General features: G+C 40.2%; 1 protein-coding gene across 1 annotated transcript in view; it reads right to left on the reverse strand.

Moving 5' to 3' along the window:
• The window catches only part of LOC119889857 (chromodomain Y-like protein 2), a 43,215-nt gene that overhangs the window by 6,563 nt on the left and 20,973 nt on the right, over positions 1 to 15,679 (reverse strand). The window contains exon 3 of the mRNA XM_038700751.1: positions 6,551 to 6,768. Within this exon, the coding sequence (XP_038556679.1) occupies positions 6,551 to 6,768 (218 nt within the window). The remainder of the gene's footprint in view (positions 1 to 6,550; positions 6,769 to 15,679) is intronic.

Below are 15,679 nucleotides of genomic sequence, written 5' to 3' on the forward strand. Positions count from 1 at the left end.
TAGAAAAGACACTCAGTTTACTCTAGAGAGCAGTTAACTACTGACAGTGAACTACTGAGATCATTTTTACTTCATCACTGACAGACAGAGTCACACAACTGTAATGGTTGCATCTATAAAATGCAAAAATGCAAATACTTGAGAAAATAGTATACATGTCATGGAGACACTTAAACTCAAATACAACTGTGGAAAAGTGGTGTACTACAAGTACTGTACTAACATGAAGTGAAACCACTGACTGCTTGGAAGACAGGGTGGATTTTCTCCAATAGTCCAAAGGCAGGTTAGGTTAATTGCTGACTCTATATTGCTCATAGGTGTGACTGCGAGCGAGAATGGCTGCTTGTCTCTAAGTTTCAGCACTGTGTTTGATTGATTTGTCAGTCCAGGGTGTACCCCGCCTCTCCCCAAATATCAGCTGGGATCGGTCACCCGCAACCCTCTAAGGATAAGCGGTAAAGATTAAGACAATGGATGTAATGCTTTTCCTGCTATGGCAAGTCAAAATGTCTGCTGTGAAAAGCAAATTTGGACTTAATTTCCCTTTTTAATTGGTGCCTTATTAAGGTGAACAGCAATTAGGCCTACACAGTTTTACAATACATACAGTACATACAAATATACACTATGCTATAGATGCCTAAAGAGAGTGATCAAGATCTAGGCAATTTCCAAATAGATTTAAATCACTTCCTTGTAAAAGTCAAATTCTTTCTTTACTCACACACAGTGTGTCATAATATAATTTCAGGATTCTTGTAGTCTGCTTGAGAAAGGTATTTAAAAGTGATAAAACACAGGATGTTCAAAAGCTTTTGAATAACAGTACAGCAAAGTTGCAGAAAGCTACTGTGTGTTAGGCCAGAAAGGTGACAAAAAGAGTACCAGTCAACAGCTCGGGGGACTTTCTCACTTAAAGGAAGGAAAAGATCAAGTGTTTGGATGAAAAGTGTGTTAAGGGATATTTGAGGATTTTCTCAGTGAATCCATTCAGTAGGCACATCCACAGACTGTCTTGTTCCTGTAGCTTCAAAGACTGACAGACAGAGAAGGAGCTATCAGAGCTGTTTGATAAGCCCACGGCTTACGGGCTTACTGTCACACATGAAAGTACACACACACACGTGTGCACATACAGTTTAGGCCACTTCAGAGCCTGTGAAGTAGGCTGCCGTGCACATGGCACCGTATCAAAGCTGGAACCCCTCCTCTGTGGAAGACACATCCTACAATCTGAGGGGAGGAACATCCTGTTTGCTTTATAAGCCAGAGGTGAATGACTGCAATACATGCTATTATTTGTGGCTAAAGTCATTAATGTATTGTTGGTCCTCTATGGAATCTGTAAAAGGAACACATTGAAAACTTTATTTTCCTAAATTCAAAATGTTTGCAAAATGAATGCCAACTCAGAGATCAACACTGCAAGTTAACAAACTATACATTTCTTTATGATATGCTTAATTAGTATATATTAAATTATTAGTATATATCTAAATTATGAATATAGACCTGAATGACATATGGCAATATAATTTAGTGATGTGTAAATGTAACATAAAGACATGTTAATTTGGACATTTTTACCATTTAATTCCCCCCCAAAAATATCATTTTGAAAGTAATTCATTCATGAACTGCTAATTCATTAGTTATAACTTCACAAAATTCAATAGAAGGTTACAAAATGTCACAATAGTCAATAAAAACCAAATAATAAAGAAAATAAAGACCAAAAGCAAACAGACTAACATTCAAAAGTGCAGTCTGGGAAAGTATCTACTGAACTGTGAAAGCAAGTTACTGATAATATCCAGGGGAACCTGAAATAGAGCAGCTTGTTGTTAATTGGAGAATGGAAATGAGAAACCAATCACAGGCTGGCTGCAGGCAGCCAATTCTAGTAGTGGATCATAACAGTGCAAGAAGCTACAGCATCAGAGCAGAGAGCCATTAAACTGCATTCAGTGTTGCACATTTCCCAGCATTAATAAACTGGCTCATGTAAAGCAGCCTATTGTGACAATGCCAATAATAAATCTAAACATAAACACATGCTACTCTAAAATAGGTATAGTGTGAAATTTATAGATTTTTAAAGAACTCATACATTCATGTCCATCACTGTGATAAAGTATAATGCATCAAAGTGCAACCCCTGAATTCAGGATGTACAATTTGTTCTGCCACTAGATGGTGATTTTATGGGGGGAGTTTGATTGACATTGAGTTGGGAGAAAAAGACTGGGAGAAAAAGTGTCAAAAGCCAGTGAACACAGCTTGATATAGATAACGCACCCTAAATGCCTGTAGAGAAGACTCAGCTGGTTTATCATCACACCTAATCAAAGGTGCTTCTAAAAATAGCGACATCCTGTTTACATGTGTTCAGTGTTGATTAATAATTAACAGAAAACGTTTATGTTGTTTTAGATCAAAATTTCAGCATGAAATCATGAACATCTAGATATTCATTCCACATGGAATTCTGTCATTGCGATAGCAAAAATAATACTTTTATTTCAACAGCTGCTTTTGTATTGAAGTACAGGTAGGTAGGTAGATTTATTTTGTCACAATATAACAGGTTATATAGTTAAAGTGAGTTTGTAACTCCCTTCTGCTACATAGCAGACAATATACATTAAAACAGAAGCAATTTTAAAAATGATAAACAGAAATAAACTGTAATCATTCAAGCAGTGCTGAGGATGAATTAGAGTTTAAGAGTCTGATAGCCTGGGGGGGAAAGCTGCTCTGCAGTCTGGTGGTGCGGCAGCAGAAACTTCTATATCTCTTCCCAGAAGGCAGCAGGCTGAACGGGCTATGGCTGGGTGGGTACTGTTCTTTAGTATCCTTTGGGTTCTGCGCAGGCACCTCACCTCTCCAATATCACTGATGCTATGGAGATGGATACCAATGATCTTCTGAGTGGTTTCAGTTAGGATGCTTTCTATTGCTCCTCCGTAAAAGCTGACAAGAACTTGGCATGGGAATTTGGCCTTCTTAAGCTTCCTTAAGAAATACAGGCGTTTTTGAACTTTTGAGTATCTGGATAACATTATACAAGTCAAAAGTTATCAAATTGTTTGGGTTGGTTTTTTGTAGCATGTTAAATATTACATTTTGATGATGCGCCTGTTTAATATCTATAAATGTAAAGGTAGACAAACAGAATTTTCTAACTAAGAAATATTGCAAAATGTACCGAATTTAGAATTTGATTATTGAGCTTACATGTCTTTCCCACAACAAAACTTGACGTTAGCGATCACATCCCAATGTCTTCTTGCAAACACCCTGTTTGAACCAAATGATCCAACTAAATGGACAAAACAGAGAAGTTGGCTTCTACATTGCCATCTCTGGCAGAGATGTCATTGTTATTTTTTACATAGTAAGCAGTGGAAATCATTCTCACTATTTGTCTCTAGGGTCTCTCTTGCTATAGCTCTGCTATATGAACTTGCTACATAATTTTGTGACTAGTTGAACTGACATTTTGAAGCAATATGGCGTAATGCTGGATTCCATGTACTACTAATTACTCTACTTGTAGAAATTTTAAGGAAACAGTCAAGAGTACACACACTCTTTTTCAGCAATGGTCAGTGTAAGATTCATGTAGCTAAACATAATGACACCTGGCAGCTGTCAAATAGAACCACAGTTTTCTAAAGCTGTCTCCTGAAAAGCTCCCCTGGAGCAATTGGGGAATGAGTGCATACCTTCAGGGCATCTCTACAGCACTTAATGAGGAAACTTTTCTCATTTATTTTTCTCCAAACAGAGTTCCATGTCAACTGTGACACAATGAAAAAGTTACATAATCAAACACAGGTCTTGATACATTGAGAAAAACACAAAAACGTAATGGACAAACGGACATGCACAAACAGGGGCGTTGCTAGACATAAAGCTCTACTGGGGCACAGGCCCCCTCATTTTTGATTTATGATTTGATATATTTTTGATTGAAATGTATGAAATGAAATGAAATGTCATGTCCGAAAGGGCTTTGACCAGAGCATTAACACATGCACCTATGGTACCACCTAAGAAAAATTCTGCTATGGGGCCCTCATACTCAACAATTTGCTACTGCTGCGCACACCTGACACTGCATTGCTCTCACTACAACCCAGAGATGCTCACAAGTCTTTGAGCTAGAGTCCAAGTCAAGTCTCGAGTCTCTGAGCAAGGGTTCAAGTCAAGTCTCAAGTCACTCATGGTTATAATAAATGTTCTATCACCTCTGCGTTTAATCCAGGCTGCTTATAAAACTGCATAGCTATAAGGGATTATGTAACTGTAACCTGTTTTTCACTTACAGAACACAACCATGTAATGTGAAATGCAATTAATGACAACTTATTAACTACTGTAAGTCAACACACCCCGCTGACTCTCAAACCCAGTGTAATGTTAACTAAATAAAACATTACATGATCTACAAAAACCTGTAACCTGTTTTTCACAGAGCACAACCATGTAGCCTAATGTACATTGCGTCTACAACTAATGACAGCTTATTAACTACTGTAAGGCAAGGCAAGGCAAGTTTATTTGTATAGCACATTTCAACAACAAGGTAATTCAAAGTGCTTTACATAAAACATAAAAGCAACAGGGAAATATAAAAAGGTTTAAAATCAACATAGGGAAATTGAAAAAATACACATTAAAAACTAATAAAAGTTACAGTGCAGTGTACAATCAGGGTTAAAAGAGTTAAATGGAAAATAAAAACAGGCTGAGGGGTTGAGCAAATAATTGAGTTACAATTATTTTGAAAAGAGAATAAACAGAGAAGTACACTTCACTCTGTTCAATCTCACTCATTATCTTTTCACTCAATTAACGACTCATTTCTCACCATGTAAATATTTAATTAAAAGCAATGGTAAAAAGCTAAAAACAAAGAAAAAGAAAACAGGACAGTAAAAGTTACAGTGCAGTGTAAGTTATCAATCTACTAGTTAAAAGCAGTGGTAAAAAGAAAAATCTTAATTATTTAATTAAAAGCAATGGTAATGCACGCGGCCACACATGAGAGAACACAACAAACAGCGGCATAACCTTTGGCTTTAAATCTTCATACAACAAGGCCCAACCAAAAGAAGCACTGAATGCAAAATAGGTGCGTAACCTGAGGTTAGTAAACATGTTTAGCTCAGCATTGGCCATCTAATGTTAGCTTGCTTCTTGCTTTAGCTACGACCATTGGGAGGTTAACTCCAACTGTCGTTTGTTATGAAAAAAACTTGTGGTGGTCTTTTTGTTGTTCTGTCACTGTAACTATGTGTAAAGCGTCCTTGGGGCCTGTGAAAGGCGCTAAAAATATTTATTTATTAAATCTAATCTTTGTAATTATTCAGAGATCCTGTATAGAAAAAAAATTATGCATCAAGATGCATCGATAATCGTTTTATAATCGAATCGCAGCCCTCTGAATCATAATCGAATCGAATCGTGAGGTGCCCAGAGATTCCCACCCCTAGCTGGTACTGGATTTGGATCAGCTGTGCTTGTACTGGCTTATGATCCAGCATCTACTCTACTGACAAACTACAGCATAGCCCTTGTAAATAATAAATATCAATACTTGCAAGAAAATAATGTTATCAGCTGCTTCAAGCTCGTTCAAACTGGCTCCATATTGCCCAGTCTGCCCAGCTAATCAACATTTTGACAGTCAATGTGAATCCACTGTTTTTCTTGCATTTGTCCAGAGTTGTAACTAAACTTAGTATACTAAAGTATTGTCTTCATTTAAAATGATGTGTGCCTATGAGAAGTGCCATCATTTCCGTGTCTGGACTGGTCCCACTAATGTTGCTGCTGGAATACAATACGGTCCAGCTGCAGACTGTAGCACCGCTCAGCCGGATGCGAGAGTTTCATTTTGTGCATGCGCACACATGTATGAGCACATGTTCACGCGCGACGTGGCTTTCTTTTCAGTGCTGCATTTTATAAACATTGTTGCATGTCGGCATTTATCAAAAGTAATAAATAGTTGTATTTCACTCAGTTGGGTTAGCAAGACAGACAGAGGGATTCACTGCAGCTACACATGCTGCTCACATCAAACTTTGAGAGAGAACCCTTGTTTACCCGACTGCTGTTCTCGAAAGTCACTCTCATTGAGTTATATTCTCTTCATGTGCACAGAAGGATAGTCCCTCTTAGTCCTCTCATCAACATTGTATACACTCGCTTTCAACAGTGACTCGTCTTTTGCGACATTTCATATCAACCGGTAGTTTTATTTTGAAATTGTAACTGGACGTTGCATATATATTATTGCTAACTTGAACGGACGTAGCAGATGTTGCCAATTGTTGCTAACTTGACTGCGAAGCCCTACACTTCCAAAAACAACGCCAAGGGGTCTTGACAGTTTCAATGGGGCACAGCACATGGATACAGGGGCACGTGCCCCAGTAAAAAGGGTCTAGCAGTTCTATGTAAACAAATGAAAATAAAAAATAGTATGTGTAAGCAGCAAAACACTTTGTTGGTGTGTGTACATTCCCATTCTCACCTCTGGTGTCAGAGCGTTGTTGTCTGTCGTTTGGCTGGAGAGTAGGACGTGCGTGAAGCCTTCCTCCTTCCTGACCACGATGTCTCGAAAGCGACAGTTGCTCTCGTTCTGTCGCACGTTGTACCTCAGCCGCTTGTCAAACACGTATCCTTTCTCCTCAGCCAACTTTCGCTTTACTGAGCTGTGAAGATGCATCTTGCCATTGGCCAGAGGGGAGCCTGACACAGAGGAGGGATGACAGAACAGGTCAATCTTTCTACAGAGATTTGTGAAGGTATTAAGACACCTCCTGATAAGACTGATCATTTAAAACACCTCCATGACAGAAACACCTCAAATATTAATTTAAACAATGTGTGTGTGAAAACTGTTTTTCAACCTGGATCCTGGTCAACATCTAACACCAATTTCATTGCTGAGATCTGGGGATGCAGCAACACTGCTTAAACTATACAAATAGTCCATTCTAAAGTAATAATGTCCATTAAGAATCTGTTGCCATGAAAAACTGTGTGCATGCATCTCAAAGTTAAACCAGGAAGTTTAAAAAAAGTAACAGATGTTTAGAATGAAGTTTTTGGAAAAAACATTTAAACACTTTTTCACTTCAACCAGTGCAATTTTTATCTAGAAAATATTGTTACTGTACTGTACACTTTGGAAAAGCTCTGTGACTCAGTGACTTGTTTTTGTTTGAGACAGGCTTGTGATAAATAACTATACAGAGCTTGATTTGACTTGGGTTACAATATATTTGCATATCTGGCGTGGAAAGTGGAGTGTACTGTCTCATTAACTGTCAGCTGAAAAAAACTGCTGCATCCCATGCCGGTATCAGTTCTGCACCACCGTGAAAGAGTTTTTCTGAACTACCATAAGGTGGTCTAAGTATATATAGCATCGTGTAATTGCAGCATGAAATCTATATATCAGAACATCTGAAATTATTACAAGAACATTTGGGTCTTTTGTTTACAGATTAAATTCTTTATTAACAGGAACATTAAAATTAGTAAGATACAGTATGTACACATAGTGTAGTGGTATGAAAAGTCTGTTGTTAAATCTTTTCCAGGGATGTTTATTATTTTGAATTTGTTTGTCTTTTGGATGGACGATTACAGCTGGGAGGCATTTCATTAATGTGCCAAGGCAGCATTCACCTATTTTTGTGTCTTCTGAAACTATTTTCTCTGCATGATATCTGAGCTGTCCCTGTGGGATTCATTGAATTTAAACTTGTCTTGATTGCATTAACATCTGCAGTTCAAAAACCACACACAAAGATGCATTTTAATATTTCAATCTAAAGTTTCTCATTTTCAGGTCTTGTCACATAAAGAAACCTTGACTAATGGGAGCAGTACAATTTCTAGAGGACCAACATTAATCCAAAACCGGTTCTGATTCACCTATATTCATTAGAAGGTTTCTGTGAACGCTGCGTAACAATCTCAGTATTGCACTTTCATCAGCTGAATGGATGGATGAAAGAAGAAAGAACCATGAGTTAAGCAATGCATGAGTCCTTTGTCTAAGATCTAGCGATGCAGTGGTTCTAAACAACAAACACACAAATAAACCATGCATCATTCAGGAATACAAGCACAGTGTATTTTTGAAACACTTCAGCTAAGAATGTCAATTATGAATATACTAATACAAAGGCTAGATCTTAAAATATATATATTTTCAAATTCTGCTTTCACTACAGACTTTGGAACTACCTAAAAGCCCTCAATGAGAGCCTCATTATGCGTGATTTGAAGATGAATAAGGCAGTGAAGCAGTAGACCCAGTCAGTGCTTCAAAAATCAGTAAAACGTGATCTTTGAGTTGGTCACCAATAGAAAGAGCAATTGCAAAGTACATTTAAAAAAAGCAGGTCTTTACTTTTTCTAGGGTAATCTAAAAACAAATTCAAGTAATGGTAATATTTTTTGTCATTAAATGTTTAAATGATTTATATGATGTACTGCATGTCCTCCCCCAAAGCTTTCTCAAACTCAGACCCAACATACAACAATTCAAATTACAGTTAAACTTAATAAATTGGGGTTGGTTCCTCTAACAAACAGAATCATCCAGTTTGGCCCTTCACTACAAAATTTAATTAACAGCAATTTTCAAATTAAGAGTCAGTTTCAATTCAATTCTACAGAGGAAGACCATAAACAGACTGGGATTTCTAATGGTGGCAGTGCTTAGAACTGACAACTGAGGCTTTGGTCCCCCTTACAGTGCTCCAGACACATGACCACACTATGCTTTACATTTCTGGACAACGAAGAGGTGCTGTCTGCAACTGCTGCTAACGTTAGCTAGCAGATCAAGGGATCATTCATTTTAAAGTGATTGAGATGCAACGTCCAGTCTTCGCTACCACAATTTATTGACTTTCCGTCATGCTCTTCTTTTCCACGTGGTCAAAAAAGATGTATCACATGCAACGGTATAATGACAGATATATTCTATGGGCCAAAACTTGAAGGGATGTTAAATGAAGAAAGGTCAATCAAACAGGCATCTAGATTGCCACTGACCCGTTCTTGTTGCTGCTACGCAAGAAAATTTTAGGCACCTTTTTTCTTACAATCCTATGCTAAATACATAGGTCTATTTTTTTCTCACCCAAATTACATGACCTCATGTGCCGATGTAACCACCAGTCAACAATCACAGAGACACCCTCTGCCAGTGCTCAGGTTGACAGCAGAGGGGTGCTGAATGAGGTGAGCTGGGTAGTCTTTCGAGGATTAGGAGATTAGGATCCGTAATAGCTGCCAGACCAACAGCCATTAGGTTAGGTTGGTAGCCCTAATGTTCTCACATACAGATGCTCTCGGATGAGGTCTCACAATCATTAATTTAGTTGTGGTGCTTTGAAGTGAGTGACTAACTCCTTTTATGGGAAGTTTTTTATATTCTAGTTCACATTCTGGTGTTTCTTCCTGTTCCTGATGTAGCCCCAAAAGTACACTAGAATTTAAAACCATCAGTTAAATACAATGAATAACAATGTATTAATAAACAATAAAGTTGATGGGAGCTGGGCAATAATAAACAAAAACCAACAATTAACAAGAGAGCACAGAATGAACAAAATCCATATTAATTCTACCACTGATATGTTATTCAAATATAGTAAGAACAACAACAACAACCACCACCATACAACCAATTTGATCTGGATTTTCTGTTTAACAAGCCAGGATGACTTTTTGATAACATATTTAATGATTAACTATAGTGATGCAGCCCTGGACTGTGACCCAGGAGTGAAATTCAAGGGTGTTATCAGCTGCTCCTGTAGTAAAGAACTATAGTAGGAACTCTAAGAGCTGTGTGTCAGCAAAAGTCTCTACAGTATAAAAATGTGCCTGTTTGCTAAGATACACTGTACTTATCTTTATTAGCAATGCAGCCTAACAGGAGATAGTCATCATAGAAACATTAAAAAAACATCAGAAAAGATAACTGAATCACTTCTATGTAGCTGTCTGGCATGTTAGGAACTTTTCAGTACCTGTAGGAAAATCCGCACAGCAGTACATTTTCCATTAGAACAGAACCAATACGTCAGCATGGCAGAAATTAGCCAAACGCCATTTTTTGAACTATCATAAAATTATCAGTATGGGCCTATATGACAATAAGTAACAAGAAATTGCAGTACTGACAGGCCAAAGATATATTTGAGGTTATTTAGAAACAGTGTCACCATTAAATAGATCGTTCATCAGAGAGCACTAGCCTGTTGATCAGATTAAATTTGTTTCACTTAACTATATGAATCACTGAAATTAAGTTAGATGAAGTACAAACTAGGCCAAGAGGGTAAGTTTATTTCCTAACTGTAAAATATCCCGTCATATCTTCGCAATTCACAGTTCTCTTTTAAGATTTTAAGACCTTAACAGGTACTTTCGTCCAGACACATGCAGAGGGGGGTGCAATGGGTGCTTGAGCACATGCCCTTTTCCCCTTCGATGCCAAAGTGCCCTTTTGTCAATGAAAAATTTAGTTAATTAATTTATTTTTAAATTTGTAAAGGCCCTTTAGTAAAGGCCTGCTCAATCAAACTATTAGTAAAATGAATGAATAATAATTTCACAGTAAATAAAATTAGCCACATGATGACCTTCCACCTGAAGACCTCATCCATGACAAGCCCTCCCGTTCAGACACTGTTAGTGATTCAGCAGCACTGCCTACAGGACACCTTCGATTCAGCCGGGTAAGAGGGATTTGCAGCAATGTGCTTGTTGGATCTATTTTACAAGAAAGACGCACAGAGAGCATGCACAGTTGTTGCGTACATTACTGTGTATTGCTGGTAGAAGTAACATTAGCTGCCGGCTAACACTATGCCGACAGCTAACATTACTTCTACACACAGATAAACAAAGGTGCTCTGTTCATTTCATTCTGCCGCTTGAGGGAGAAAAGTTTCATGGGAGTCGCGAGGTCTGGTATTTTTTATGTAATTTGACTAAAAACCTTTCACTTAAACTAAGATTATTACAGTAGCTTAATAAAAGACATAGTGTGCCTTAAAATAATTATAACAACATTGGAAAAACAGGTTGATACTGATACTTATTCCTCCGACCTATAGCCTACTAATCAGCCTTTTTTAAAATGATCATTTAATTGAGAACAGTATTGGAATAGATTTAGCCAACATTTTAATTGTGTTTACAACAGAAAAACCTACTATATAAACTCAATAACTGGAAATACATGTAATAATGTCAGTGTCATTGTAAAATAAATGATATTCCTGACATCAAAGTAAAGAGTGAAGAAGAAATAGCCCTATTAGATTTCATAAAAAGCTACGAAATGTTAATGTGAAGGTAAATGCTGCTCTGTCATGGTTATTATGGTCCAACAGAAAGACACACACACACACATCGTAGTTTATTTATTTAGATTTATGATTAGACATATAGTCAATAAAAATCTGGAGGTTATGAATATAACCAATGTTATAGGGGGAGGGAAACGAGGTACAACACATTAGTATGGGGATCAACCTGAAGAAACTTTATCAAAACGCCTGTCAAGGCCAATGAGACTGTTGAAGGCAAGGGGGGGTCCCGCCTTCCCCTGGGGCTATAAAAGCCCCTGCACAGTCTCATCTCCTCAATCTAAACTGCACTTCACCGAGTTAGCCGGGGGCGAGGGGCTGACCTGTGTTGTAACATTGGTTATATTCATGACCTCCAGTTCCCTTTCGGTCGCTACGCTCGGTACAACACTTTAGTATGGGGATATATTATCATGCCCTGAGGCACCCTCTGCAGCTAGACTAAGATTCGGCCCTGGGACAGCTGGACTTGTGATGTTATTTACATCACTTCCCTGCTGCGAGCACTTTCACGTCCAGACAATAAAACTTCATGAAAGTGTGTGGAGAAACCCAGCTCGCGGCGGAGCAGACATCGTCCACTGGAACCCCTTTGAAAAGGGCCCAAGAATCAGCCATGCCTCTGGTGGAGTGTGTGTGCACCCCACTGGGCATCTGTGCACCCTTCTGTGCATAAGCACAAGAAATTGCCTCCAAAAAGACGCTGCTTAGACAACGTTTTCCCCTTAGCTGGGTTGTCAAAGCAGACAAAGAGCTGGTCTGATGTCCGCATCTCCCGTGTCCGGTCTACATAAATGCACAACGCGAGCAACGGGCACAAACCATGCAAGCTCTGCTGCTCGGCAGACGCAAACGTGGGTGGTGAAAAGGAAGTCAGTTCACAACTTGACGTCCTATATGATAGGGCGGGTACCTTAGGGATGTATGCAGGATAAGGACGCAATATCACCTTAGAGTTGTCCAAAGCAAACTGCATACAGGATGGATAGACAGAAAGTGCATGAATATCTCCTATAAGCTTCGCTGAGCAGAGTGCCACGGACGGGGTAGCACATCTAACCCGAGGGGTGCACTGTCGTCCCGTAGCGAGAAGAACATAGGACAGTATGCGTTTGCCTTGGAGGCAAAGAGATCTATGGTGGCCCTGCCGAACCGATCCCAGATCTGCTCCACCACATCCGGGTGGAGTCTAGTAGACGTGTGCTGCTCCATGAGAGCAGGCTGTGGTAGAGAGAGAGCAAGGGAAGGGAGTGTTGATGTGTGCCACAACGCACACATTGTCGCTGCGTACCAGAATGTGTAGTAAAAGTGTCTCAGTGACAGAAACACAGTAACAATTCCAGTTCATTGATGCGCCATGTTCTCTCCCCGTCCGTCCAGGTCCCGTTCACGTGAACGTTCCTGCAAATGCCAACCCAGCCCCACCTGGGGGGGTCCATGGTTACCAGTACGTGAGAAAGGATCCGGCCCAGAGGGGCTCTCATGCTCAACCTGGCGGAGTCCCTCCACGGGAGCAGAGCGCTCATGATCACGATTGCGTAACTCTCACTCTCCTGTCCTTTCAGTGGTGGAGGGATGCCTGTCTGGCATGCACCCATCGCCTCCATATTCGATGGTAGGCAGGATGTCATCCATTTTGTCCATTTGGTCCCCCCATGACTGTCCCGCCCTGATGTCATCGTCCGCGCGCTCAAGTTCCAACTCTGTGGAAGAGCCGGCGGCTTCAGACTGCAGATGGTTTTCTCGAGCGGCTGAGCTTCCCAGCACCTTGCTCAAGAAAGACACCCGTCTCTCCTGCGTAGTCCTGTGGAGCCGTAGTGCGCACCGGAATCCGGGCTGGTAAGTGCAGCTTTGGCATGCAACATACCAAGACAGACTGGGCAAGCGCCATGGGTATCTGTCTCGGAAAGGGAGAATCCACATGCGCTCGGGCATGGGCGGCTTTTGGGCTTCCTAGCGGCACTAGCTCTGCTAGACACGCTAGGAGGACCCTTCTTTTTCTCCGTGGCGTTATGTCACCAGTTAGAGGCTAAACAGGCGGAGGTAGCGTTAGCCACAGAGCTAAATGGGTGTTTCGGAATGGTTTGTATGTGTTAGCTTGCAAAACAATATGTTAGCTTGCGCTAAACTGGTATGGATTGTGGTGTCTGTTAGCTTGGGCTAAACGGATATCTGTTAGCTGGGCTAAAAGGTTGTTAGCAAGCTAAACAGGACCACGCAGAAACAACTTGTTAGCGACGTCCTGGGCAGGGAGCAAGCTCACCTCCTATCGGACAGTTGAATCGCTAGCAAGGGTTCTGCTAAAGTCAGGTTTTGCGAGGTGAAGTGCAAATAGATTGAGGAAATGAAACTGTGCAGGTGCTTTTATAGCCCCAGGGGACCCCCCTTGCCTGCAACAGGCTCATTGGCCCTGACAGGCGTTTTGATAAAGTTTCTTCAGGTTGGTCTATACTAATGTGTTGTACCGAGTGTACCAACTGAAAGGGAACCAAATCTATCTCAAATTCACAATGCAATATATAAAATCATTATCAAAATATTGCCTATAGACACACACACACACACACACACACACACACACACTAACCCCTGTCAATAGATTTGCCTCGTCCTTTCTCCCAGTACTGTTTCCTTCTCAGATAATTTCCCACACTTTTTTGAATCTGGTATCTTATTTTCTCTAGCTGCAGCTCTCGGTGTGCAGCAGTCTCTGGCAGCAGCTGCAGCACTACAGTAGGTCAGTCATAGTGAGCAAGTCCAAAAAACTATCAATGACATATTTGTTTAATTATCTAATATATGTCCTTTGTTTGTTATAATATATCTAATCACAGATCACCTCCAGTAGTATCAGCAGCAACAACAACAGCAGCAGCAGCAGCAGCAACATCCCCAGCAACCCCTCAACAGCAACTGTTCCCTGTAAGTTATGTCAGCCCACAGTGTTTTAAAGCTAGACCTGGGTATTCCCTGTGTTTCTTTTTTAAAACTGTGTCACAGCATTTGCTGATGTATCGATACAGAAGCATCTGTATATGCATATCAGCAAGGAATACATAATCATATATTTCTGTATTGATATTTTGAGAACAGCCCTATTTAAATCCTTGCTCCATGTGCCCCTTTTATACTTTGAGCACCTGCCCTTCCAAAGGTCTCAGCACGGCCCTTCTTGTGTCATTGTAACTTGGTTTCGTAATATCCACCAACCTATTCTAAACCTCTGGCATCAAAAAACATCTACACCTTTTGATCCTGTCATGCGGTAATACAAAAATGTCTGAACTATCAGCGGACACTCGCCTTGCCTCTTTTTTCAAGCCATGACGTTTAAAGCTAGACTATATAACTTCCACATGGAGAACGTGTTCTCATTCTTAAAAATGAAAAGTAGAATTTTTTAACACAAAAAAACACGCCCATGTTAAACTCAGTACACATACAGCCCTTTTCCATACACGTGCATGTCCAGCTTGACTCAGTAGGTCAGCCCAGTGCAGCAGGGATTTGCATACACATTATTTTCTGATTGTTTCACAGTTATGTTCTGTAGTATAAATACACCTACGCACAACACTGTGAAAACGATTTTGTGTGAATGCAGCCAAAGCGCACACTTCATCCTGTTCCTGGCCTCTCTGCTCCCTGCTCTGCATGTGTGTTGTAACTCAGCCCCGACCTCAGTCAAACAAAGACCTGCAGCCGACGGGGTCAGAGATGATTTAAGGGAAAGAGACACTCCACTTAAAGAATCCTGAATAGAATTTTATGGGGAAAACCCGTAATGCCAAAGATGGGGGTTGTATGCACATATTCCACCCATCCCGCAAGAAAGCCAATCGTCTGCTTTTTAACAGCCGAGCCAGGTAACATATTAAGCCACTCTGGATTGAGCCAGGAATTGTCAGGAATTGACAATATAAGCAATATGCTTGGAGGCGGTCAGGTGCAATTGGCATCTCAGGCGTGACTCAGGCACAGTTCGGTGTGCTTAAACCGCTAATGGAAACGCAAATCAACGCAGCATGGTTTGACTTGGCAAAGCCAAAACTGCCAATAGAAAAGCCTTCTCAGGAGCTTTACTGCTTTAACTTACATGGTCTGATTAGCCTTTGGTGGCTAATGTTAGCTAACTTTATGTAGATGTTGCTGTGTAACCACGGTTGTACTGGGACAAATAAAATCTTCAGCTGTGCTATGGACAAGTGTATTAGTGCAAGTAGACAGTATATTGTATATTAAGTTATTGGGAGAAA

Source organism: Micropterus salmoides, unplaced genomic scaffold (assembly GCF_014851395.1).
Source record: "Micropterus salmoides isolate LMB-PRFRI ecotype aquatic unplaced genomic scaffold, ASM1485139v1 Ms_hic_scaffold_6, whole genome shotgun sequence".
NCBI classification, from domain to species: Eukaryota; Metazoa; Chordata; class Actinopteri; order Centrarchiformes; family Centrarchidae; genus Micropterus; species Micropterus salmoides.